General features: G+C 48.0%; 1 protein-coding gene across 1 annotated transcript in view; it reads left to right on the top strand.

The window, feature by feature from the left end:
• The window catches only part of DENND1B (DENN domain containing 1B), a gene marked incomplete at its 5' end in the record, with an annotated part of 86697 nt that overhangs the window by 16479 nt on the left and 59071 nt on the right, over window positions 1-11147 (top strand). Inside the window, 4 exon segments of the mRNA XM_023746072.1 lie at window positions 8795-8833; window positions 8836-8846; window positions 11023-11110; window positions 11112-11143. Coding sequence (XP_023601840.1) covers window positions 8795-8833; window positions 8836-8846; window positions 11023-11110; window positions 11112-11143 — 170 coding nt within the window.

Raw genomic sequence — 11147 nt, 5'->3', positions numbered from 1 at the left:
GGTCCTCGGAGATAAGCCGAGTCTCATAGGTGATCCAGGCACACACTTGAATAGGTGGCGAACGATGTCTCCAGGAGGTGCGTTTGAGATCATACAGGTCTAAGTCGGAGGAGCAAGGCAGACTTCTATAATTTGTAAATAATAGTCAAGTGTGTGTATGTGTGTGCAGGGAGAGCGCATGGGGACCAGATTAGCAGTATTATTTATTCGATCCGTTTTCATTTTTCCAGGGAGGTAAGATATGTGCATTTTAATAGGCTGCGCCTCGGTGAGACTTGTTAAATCTCCAAGACGTGATCGTGTTGGGGGGGCGGGGGGGAGACGCTACAGGACTCTTGCAAGAAGTACACGAGATGCGATGCGTGTTTAACCTTTACGCGGGCGTAATTTCAAAAATTAACTTCGTGTTGGTGGTCTGTTAAGCACTTTCTCGGGTACTGATGGGGACTGTTATTATCTGTGAACTCCGCCTGGTTTTCTGTAGCTTTTAGGGCCCACTTTTTCAAACACATAGTGACAGGTTTATTCATGTGTGTTGTTCCAGACAAGCGATAAGATTGCAGCTTCTCTTGGTAAACTTACTAATTGGTAACATGCATCTTTTTAAAAAATATACATTTTATTGATTTTTTACAGAGAGGAAGGGAGAAGGATAGAGAGTTAGAAACATCGATGAGAGAGAAACATTGATCAGCTGCCTCCTGCACACCCCCCACTGGGGATGTGCCCGCAACCAAGGTACACGCCCTTGACCGGAATCGAACCTGGGACCCTTCAGTCTGTGGGCCGACGCTCTATCCACTGAACCACACCGGTTAGGACACGTACATCTTTTTAAAAATATATTTTTTTTTATCAATTTCAGAGAGGAAGGAAGAGGGAGAGAGAGATAGAAGCATCCATGATGAGAGAGAATCACTGATCGGCTGCCTCCCACACCCCTCCTATTGGGGATCGAGCCTGCAACCTGGGCCTGTGCCCTGACTGGGAATCGAACCCTGACCTCCTGGTTCATAGGTCGACATTCAGCCACGGAGCCACGCCGGCCGGGCAGCATATGTCTTTACCCTTAGCCTGTTGGCCCAGAAAAGGCAGCGGTGCGGTCTCTAGCGGGCGTGCTCGCGATTGCAGACACAGGCGCAGACACGAGGATCGGACTCCTTTCCGAGGCTCTTGTGTGCGACGAGAGAAGGCCCTTGCCTGGCTCTGAAGTTTGGGAAGAGCTTGGGAAAGCGTTAGCCTGACAGCCCGGCTGGCGTGGCTCAGTGCTCGCACATCCATCTTCCTCTCTCGGCCTCTCCCTTCCTCTCTCTCTCTCTCTCAAATCAATAAAAAGAGCCGAAACCCGTTTGGCTCAGTGGATAGAGCGTCGGCCTGTGGACTGAAGGGTCCCAGGTTCGATTCCGGTCAAGGGCATGTACCTGGGTTTCGGGCACATTCCCGGTGGGGGGTGTGCAGGAGGCGGCTGGTCGGTGTTTCTCTCTCATCGATGTTTCTAACTCTCTATCCCTCTCCCTTCCTCTCTGTAAAAAATCAATAAAAAGATATTTTTCTAAAAGGTAGAAATTAGAAATCACCGCAGTCTGAGAAGACTCCACAATAAGAAGCGAGAGACTTGAAGGCCGGCCATACCATCAAGAAAGTGTCTAGTGAAAGGAAGAACCATTTTGGTTTTACTTTGGAGCTGAACAAAGGTTGACGCTTTTTACAGGATTCCACCTGGTCTGCTGTTACACAGAAGTCACCCCTGTTTTTTAAAATGACTCCTTGTTTTCCCATATATCCCAATAAAAGAACAGAAAGAATGAGCAGGAGGTAAGAGATGATTTATTCAAGGGGAGTGTCCACTCTTCCCGGAGAAAGCTTATCAACTCACTGTCTAGACCAGCCGTGGGCAAACTACGGCCCGCGGGCCGGATCCGGCCCGTTTGAAATGAATAAAACTAAAAATAAAAAAGACCGTACCCTTTTATGTAATGATGTTCACTTTGAATTTATATTAGTTCACACAAACACTCCATCCATGCTTTTGTTCCGGCCTCCGGTCCAGTTTAAGAACCCATTGTGGCCCTCGAGGCAAAAAGTTTGCCCACCCCTGGTCTAGACATATTCTCTGGTTGACGGAGTAAAACCCTTCGCAAGCGGCCCAGCTGTGTTTTCTCTTTAAGGTCATTCAGGCCGAAGAGGACTAGACCAGGAGTGACACACGCCCGTCACTATTCTATTTGGCGAGACCTGTTTGGTGGCTTTCTCTCTGTGAAAAGAACCAGTGTTCGCGGCTCAGGTTCTCAGAGAAAAGAGTGCGGAGTTACCAGAACCGAGACCCAAATCGGCACCTTTGTTTAGAGTCTCAGCCAGAGGCCCAAGGTGACAGTCAGCAGGGAGTGTGGAACTGGATGTTTCGTCCAGGCAGGTGGAGGGCTGTCCTGTAGTGGGTGTGGGGCAGAAGACGTCTGTAAGATAATAGCTCCCAGTAGTTCTATTGAGAATTTCAAGACACACTCCTTAAAAAAACAAAACAAGACACTGAGGACTTCAGATTTCATTGTCGTTGGACGTATTCAAAGTCTTGGGCGTGGACTTTTTTTTATGAAAGGCGGAGCTTGTGTAATTTGAGAGAACCTCAAACAAAAAAATAGGAAGACCAGTATCGACCGTCCACAGAAGTGGAGGGTGAAACCGTGGTCTCTCTGGTCGCTCTGCGCCTTTGACTCGGTGCCATGGCCTCTCTTTGTCTTCCCCGAGGCCAGAGCCTGTCCCTGGAGCACCAGATGTGGAGCCGCCACCTCCTGGATGTCTCCGCGGTGACTCCCACATTTATCTTAGTCTTGTGCCCTCCTCGGCATTCCTAGAGCAGCTGTCACTGGTGACTCAAGGCCACCCGTCCCCTGGATTATTGCAAAAGCCTCCTGGCATTGGACTTCCCAGCCTTGAGTCTGACCCTGTGAAATCCATGCTACACGTGAGACCAGGCGGATCTGTCTAAAATTCAAGTGCAGTCACGCCCTCTCTCCCCCCCTTTAAACCCTTCAAAGCTTCGCTATTTCTCTTAGGTAGGATGACCTTAATTTGTTATCCAAATGGAGATATTTATTTATTAACTTATTAGAGGCCTGGTGCACCAAATTCGTGCACTCAGGGGGGGTGTCCCTCAGCCCAGCCTGCGCCCTCTCGCAGTCTGGGAGCCCTCGGGGGATGTCCGACTGACGGCTTAGGCCCGCTCCCCGCCATCAGTCAGACATCCTTAGTGCTGCTGCGGAGGGGGAAGAGGCTGTGATCCCGGCTTCTGGCTGAGCGGCGCTCCCCCTGTGGGAGTGCACTGACCACCAGGGGGCAGCTCCTGCGTTAAGCGTCTGCCCCCTGGTGGTCAGTGCGTGTCATAGTGACCGGTCATTTCGCCATTTGGTCGATTTGCATATTAGCCTTTTATTATATAGGATATTTGACCAATGACCTTGATATGGTGCAGTGCCGATCCCAAGTGCACGGTGAAATGAGTTTTGACTGATGCCGACACCTGTGTAACCCACATTCCTTTAAAGATATAGACTGTTTCCTGTCATTCCAGAAAGTTCCCTTGTGCTAATTCCTGGTTACTTCCTGTGCCCCCTACCCCACCCCTACAGCCCCAGACTACCACTGTTCTGAGTTCCGTCACAATAAATGATAACAGTCGATTTGTGGGTGTCGAACCATCCTTGCCTCCCTGGGGGATAAATCCCACTTGGTCGTGTTGAATGATCCTTTTCATGTATTGTTGAATTCAGTTGGCTAACATGTTGTTGAGGATTTTTGCATCTATGTTTATCGGGGGTACTGGCCTGTCATTTTCTTTTTTGTGTGTTGTCTTTGTCTGGTTTTGGTACTAAAATCAGTCATGCTGGCCTCATCAAATACGTTTGGAAGCATTTCCTATTCTTCATTTTTTTGGGGGGGAAAGAATTCGGGAAGGAATATTTGTAGACTGCAGGGTCTTATCGTGTAGGACTCATACACCCATGCAAGCAAAACTCTTGAAATTTACATGTCACCAGCACAGTTGTTTTTGTGGTTTTTTTTTTTTATAGCACAATGTGTTGGCTTCATGGCCGCTATTTGCATCTTCCAACCATAAAAAAATTCCCTTTAAAATGTCGATAGAGAGAAATAACTTGACCGGAGTCGACAACCTCTAGTTCCTCGTGTCAGCATTCACGGTGTCCTGCCGCGACCTCCCTCATTGAAGGGGGAAGGAGGAAAGAGAACTGTGTTTCCCCTGGAACGATGACAGGAGAGTAAGAACCAAGAGAGAGGACCCACCATAGACTTGGCTTCTCCGACGGTCATTCTTTGGTTCAGGAGTGGCTTTGACCTTCGGTGGCTCAGACAGAATGAGAAAGTCAGCAGGGGGGCTCCTGGGGAGGGTTCCCCCACCCATGAACACACTCCTGGCCAGAGATGCTTCTAGGCCAGTGATGGCGAACCTTTTGAGCTCGGCGTGTCAGCATTTTGAAAAACCCTAACTTCACTCTGGTGCCGTGTCCCATAGAGAAATTTTTTGATCTTTGCAACCATAGTAAAACAAAGACGTATATTTTTGATATTTATTTTATATATTTAAATGCCATTTAACACAGAAAAATCAACCAAAAAAATGAGTTCGCGTGTCACCTCTGACACGCGTGTCATAGGTTCGCCATCACTGCTCTAGGGGCTCAGCTGTGACGGCAGGTCACGTGTGGAAGTCCGGCCGCTCATTTTGTGACCCTGCGTAGAGGTAGCCGAGGGCACGGCCAGCCCACTGGGGACAGCAGAGCAGGAGGATGAAGACTCCCGAGCCCTCAAGGAGGATGTGGGGTCAGTCTGTCCCCAAGAACACGTCTGTCTGCCTTGTCCTTGGGCCGACGTGGTGGAGTCCAGACCCTGAGGGCTGTCCGGTGCTTATAGATGTTTTGAAAAACCCTCCTAATGGATGGTTATACTTTCTTTTTATTTTTTAAAATTGATTTCAGAGAATAAGGGAGAGGGAGAGACAGATTGAGGACCTTTGTCATCATTGAACTAGAATTAGGAGACACACTTGACATATTTTAGCTTAAAAAAAAGTAGATTCTTAAATGCTTGTTTCCCCTGTCAGTGGATCTTAACCTCAGAGGACAAAGATTGAATCCACCGTAGCCACACCCGCAGTTGACTCTCTTTTTCTCTCGCAAGATCCACTTGACCCTCATCCTTATGGGGACAGATACCGGATTGAGGCCAAAAGAGGCAGCGTTTGCTTTTTGTCAGCCCTGCGCTCGCTTACCCGATCGTGGGGGGGCGGTGTTTGTGGGGTGCATGCCGGTAGACGTGTTACTGCCCCTTTCATTTTGCTGTTTGTTCATAATGGATGTTCCCTTTCCTCCTTTTTGGTAGCTTGGTTTTTAACGTCGTCCATGTGTTCTTTCCGTATAAAAATAAAATAGTCCAGATAACTAAGAGGATTTTGCAAACCCAAATTATTTTTCTCGGTTAAGGAAATTGGGTGTTTTGTAAAAACAAAACAAAACAAAAAACAACAACAACAAAACAAAAACCTGTAGAAAACAGGGGGAAACTAACGCTTGAAGAGTATTACCTTAAACCTTTACATCATCTGTGGGTGCTGGCCTGGAAGTGTGTGTGTGTGTGTGTGTGTGTGTGTGTGTGACCCAAAACACTGTGTGGTGGAAAGATCAGACCGTATGAACACTTCCAATCAATGCAGAAGTACAACTTTTAATTAACAGTATTGTTAAAAGCATCCCCCCAAAACGAATTTCATGTGTCTTATTTCTCCCTCCAATACTCTCTCCCTCCCTCTACCTTTTTCTCCCTCTCTCTCCTTCTCCCTTCCCCTCTCCCCCCCCTCTCTCTCTCGTTTTTTTTTTTAACTTCAGTGTGAATAGCACCTGTAATTAAGGCAGAAACAGGAGCCGAGGGAGCTAGGGAGGACTCCCATCTATTGATCTGTGTGAGCCCGGCTTCCCCTGTCAGGGGAGACACAGGCCACTGCTGGGCGGCTTTGTCACCGACAGAAGCCGAGGGGCTTTTTTTGTCTGGGCTGTTGATGCGCTGGGCTGGGGGCCTGCTGGCTGGTTGAATTTTAAAGAGCGCCGAGGTTTAAAGGCTTGTCCCCCGAGGCGCGCTTCTGCCAGTTGGGAAGCGAGCTGAGGCTGTGTTGCAGCAGGGCCTGCGTGTGTGTGCGTGTGTGCGTGTGCGTGTGTGTGTGCGTGTGTGTGTGTGTGTGTGTGTGTGTGTGTGTGTGTGAGAGAGAGAGAGTTGCTGGTGGAAGGAGGGGGGTGGATGTGAAAGATGAAACCTCTAAGGAGAGAACCTTAATTTGAGCCTTAAAATTGATGTGAAAAAAAATGGGATGTGAAATTGATTCCTAATTTTGGTATATTTAGAAGCAGACAATGAATTTTGTATCTGTCATCTATCTATCTATCTATCTATCTATCTATCTATCTATCCTCTATCTAATATCTATCTATCTATCTATCTATCCATCCTCTAGCTATCTATCCTCTATCTAATCTATCTTATCTATCTTATCTATCTATCTATCTATCTATCCTCTATCTAATCTATCTCATCTATCTATCTATCTATCTATCCTCTATCTAATCTATCTTACCTATCTTATCTATCTATCTATCTATCCTCTATCTAATCTCTTACCTATCATATCTATCTATCTATCTGTCTATCATCTATCTACTTTTCTATTTTTCTATCTATCCTCTATCTAATCTATCGTACCTGTTTTATCTATCTATCTATCTATCTATCTATCATCTATCTATTTTTCCATCTTCTATCTATCTATTTATCTATTATCTATCTATTTTTCTATCATCTATCTATCTATCATCTATTTTTCCATCTACTATCTATCTATCTATCTATCTATCATCTATCTATCTATCTATCTATCTATCTATCTATTTTTCTATCTACCGTCTATCTTTTTTATCTATCTATCTATCTTTTTCTATCTACCGTCTATCTTTTTTATCTATCTATCTATCTATCTATCTATCTATCATCTATCTATTTTTCTATCTATCTACCGTCTTTTTCTATCTATCCATCCGTCTATCTATCTATCATCTATCATTATCTATTATCTATCTATCTATCTATCTATCTATCTATCTATCTATCTATCATCTACCTACCTACCTACCTATCTTCCCAGAAACGATAGAGCCCTTTTGCAGGGAAGGGTCTCGATGGTGTTCCCGGGGCAGTCAGTGTGGTCAGTGGCTTCACGTTCACAGCACAAGCTAAGGATGCGCGCTGGCCCCTGAACTGCTCTCATTGGCCACGATCCGGTTCCGGCTCAGTCATTTAGATGGTTTCAGGTCAGCCGGGCTTCTCATTGCACTTGGCAGCACGTTGCCAGGAGTAAAACCGTTCGCTTCCCCCAGATGCGGGTCCCACTTTCCCAGGCCCAGCTTCCTACGCGGGCCAGGGCCCCGCCCTGAGGACAGAGGCTGATATCCTACCCGATGCTCTTCTCTCGGCCTCGGGACCCGGGGTGCTGGGGGCTCTCTGAGGCCCCAGCGTTGGGGTTCACAATGTTTTATTTCTCATGGGAACCCGACCGCCCTCCACATTTTAACAGAGCGTGAGAGGTTCTACTTTAGAACACGCTCTCCCCCGTTCCCTACAGGGTTTAGCTGCTGGGAGATCGATGGTTTCTCGGGGTGTAGGTTTTAAGGGTGAAGAGGTCACAGGGAAGGTATTTTTGGGGGGTGCAGGGGCTGTGGCTACTGCTTGAAGATAGTGGCCCTTTTCTTTTTTAACAGGAAAAGGCTTATGAATCTCTCGCAACACCCCCTGGCTTTGAACTTGTCAGATGTTCTCTCTTCCATTCTGAAGTTTAAGCGAAGGACTCAGACTTCATCTGAAGCTGTTTTTCGGATGTGACAAAAACAGGCCTTTTTTTCTATTTGGGGCCAAACGGCCGGCCATTTAAATATGTGCATTCTGTTCTAACTGCGCGCGCGTGTGTGTGATTTCTGAACGCTTGGAAAATTATTTTAGGAAAAATGGAAACTCACGGCAGGTTTCGGCCTGAATGAGGCCACTCTCTACGCTTAATGAGAACCTTGATTTTCACGGGAGACACCTAGAAGCTGTGCTGTGTTAGGCGGAAAGGCTGGGTTGTAGACAGACACGGGAGGTTTCATTCGAGCTATACCTCGGGGTGAGCTATACCTCGGGTGCCTGCCGCCGAGTTTCCCAGGGGTTGGGTCCCATCAGCGTGTTTCTTTGGCTGCAAAGTCTCTCTCTAAACCGCTCTCCGGTGGGACAGGCGGCCCTACCTCCCAGTAATTCATTCTGCTCCCCCCCGGCCCCCACCTGCCTTTTAATTGAAACAACATTTCTATTTCTGGCCAGGATCTGTCAGAAGTCCCCCTGGCTGGTCTGTGGGACCAGTAGCCTCCCCATATGGCGCGGGCGCTTCTTGTAAAATCCATATGGCCTTGTTGAGGGCACCGCAGCGGGGATGTGAAGGGTGTTAATACCCTTCAGGCCAGACCTCTCTGCCGCCTGGGGCCCCGGGCCATTGTCCCTGCAATCTGCCGTCACACACCCCTCCTTCCTTCTTAATAATCAATTAGGTCCTCGCCCAACCTGGGCCCGTTCTGCTTAAGAAATGAACCCTTTTATTTTATCCCCCCAACTCCCCCCCCCCCATGTCTCAGAAAAGGTTTAACTGCGTCTTTATACACATCCTAAAGCTTTTTTGTGTGTGTTTGTTTTTCCGATTTGCGCTCCGCAGGAAGTCCTGAAGAGCGTGCCCAAGTTCTGTTTCCCCCTTCGGACGTCGAAAGGTACGTCTGAGCCATCGCTGAAGTCCCTTTACCCGTCTCAGCGAGGACTTAGCCCCGATGGCTTTAAAAAAAAAAATCCAGTAAAATGTCCGTTCTCTGTATCGCCCCCAACAACAGCAACAGACGGTTGGCTCAACATAAAGTGGTCCCTGGAAGGAGAAGGGCTTCCAATCCCTGAGACCTTTCTTTCCCCCCCCCCCCCCGCCCCCCGGTGGCCGGTTAGGGCACCTCTGAGGGTCCCATTTCTCCCTTTTGTGCCTCAGGAGCACGGTCTTAATCAGGCCTTATCAGAGCCTTAGAAGGGCGTCTTTTTAAAAATAATATATATTTTATTGATTTTTTACAGAGAGGAAGGGAGAGGGATAGAGAGTTAGAAACATCGATAAGAGAGAAACATCGACCAGCTGCCTCCTGCACACTCCCCGCTGGGGATGTGCCTGCAACCCAGGTACATGCCCTTGACCGGAATCGAACCTGGGACCCTCCAGTCCACAGGCCGACGCTCTATCCACTGAGCCAAACCGGTTTCGGCGTTAGAAGGGCGTCTTTTAAAATGAGATGGACACGTCCTGTTTCTCCCCCCGTGATTGAAAGGGCCATCGGTGTGAGGCTGTGAACCTGGCCGCGAGTTGTCCCCTCTGAGAAGAGCTTTATAGAAACAGGGCCCTGTCCACGGATGCCACAGGGCAGCTCTCCGGGCGCGTTGGAAAGTCTCACGCCGCGTGTACTGTGCTGGATACACCCCTGGGTGCCGTGGGGAGGTCGGGAGCAACAAATAGCAGATCATTGATTTGTTTTTTCATGGGGGGGTTTCACCACCCCTATTTATCAGTGGTGTGTTTTTTTTTGTTTTGTTTGTTTTGGGTTTTTTTTAAGGAACCTGCGTAGGAGGGGGATTCTAAACGAAAATATATTTTAGGAAAATATTTCGCTCAGGATGAGTAAAAACCCTAAACTTTTACTAATATATATATATATATATATATATATATATATATATTTTTTTTTTTTTTTTAAATATGTTTTTATTGATGTCAGAGAGCAGAAAGGAGAGGCAGAGAGAGAGAGAAACATCCATGATGAGAGAGAATCAGGGATCGGCTGCCTCCTGCGCACCCCGCACTGGGGATGGAGCCCACAACCCGGGCCTGTGCCCTGACCAGGAATCGAACCCGACCTCCTGGTTCCTAGGTCGACGCTCAACCCCTGAGCCACACCGGCCGGGCCTTTTACAATACTGAAGACACGATTTGGAAAGATGGGCTAAGGCAGGGGTCCTCAAACTTTTTAAACAGGGGGCCAGTTCACTGTCCCTCAGACCGTTGGAGGGCCGGACTATAGTTTAAAAAAAAACTATGAACAAATTCCTATGCACACTGCACATATCTTATTTTGAAGTAAAAAAACAAAACGGGAACAAATACAATATTTGTATTTGCGTGTGGCCCGCGGACCGTAGTTGGAGGACCCCTGGGCTAAGGGATGCTAATAGTCGATGCTGTGTCACCTCCTTTCGGGGGAACTAATGTACCTGCCAACGGCACCGACGGCACAGTTTTCACACGAATCTCGAGGTCACGATCGAGGAAGAGGAGCTAGGAGGGGTGCTGTGAGCCTTGGGCGCTTCTCCAGGTGTGAACATTATTAAAAGCCGCCCACGTACACGTGTCCTGATGCCTCCCTGGGAAGGGATTAGCACGTGCAGGGTTGCTTGGCGTGGAAGGTGTCACCGCCGACTTGGATAGTTGGCGCATGACTTAGTTCAGGCTCACGCGTTTGACACTCATTTTGGTCCTGGCACGTGGTTCTGGCTCGAAGAACCAACTCATAGAACAGGAGAAGCCAATGCCACACACCTATGCTCTTGCCCTTGCTTTTCTTTTTTCTTTCTTTTTTTAAAATATATTTTATTGGTTTTTTACAGAGAGGAAGGGAGAGGGATAGAGAGTTAGAAACATCAATGAGAGAGAAACATCGATCAGCTGCCTCCTGCACACTCCCTACTGGGGATGTGCCCGAAACCAAGGTACATGCCCTTGACCAGAATCGAACCTGGGACCCTTCAGTCTGCAGGCCGACGCTCTATCCACTGAGCCACACCAGCCAGGGCATGCCCTTGCTTTTCTATGTGACCGTTCTTGCCCAAGGCTGAGTTGCGGGCTGTCCTGTGTTCCAGGGTGTCTCAGAATCAGGTCGGGCAGCACTTCGCCTTCGTGCTGACGGACATCGAAAGCAAGCAGAGATTTGGCTTCTGCAGGCTCACACTCCGGCGGCAGGATCTGCTTATGCATCCTCAGGTGA

Source organism: Myotis lucifugus, unplaced genomic scaffold (assembly GCF_000147115.1).
Source record: "Myotis lucifugus unplaced genomic scaffold, Myoluc2.0 scaffold_625, whole genome shotgun sequence".
Classification (NCBI taxonomy): domain Eukaryota; kingdom Metazoa; phylum Chordata; class Mammalia; order Chiroptera; family Vespertilionidae; genus Myotis; species Myotis lucifugus.
Note: the sequence above shows the minus strand (reverse complement) of the source record. Positions and strands in the feature narration are given on the sequence as shown.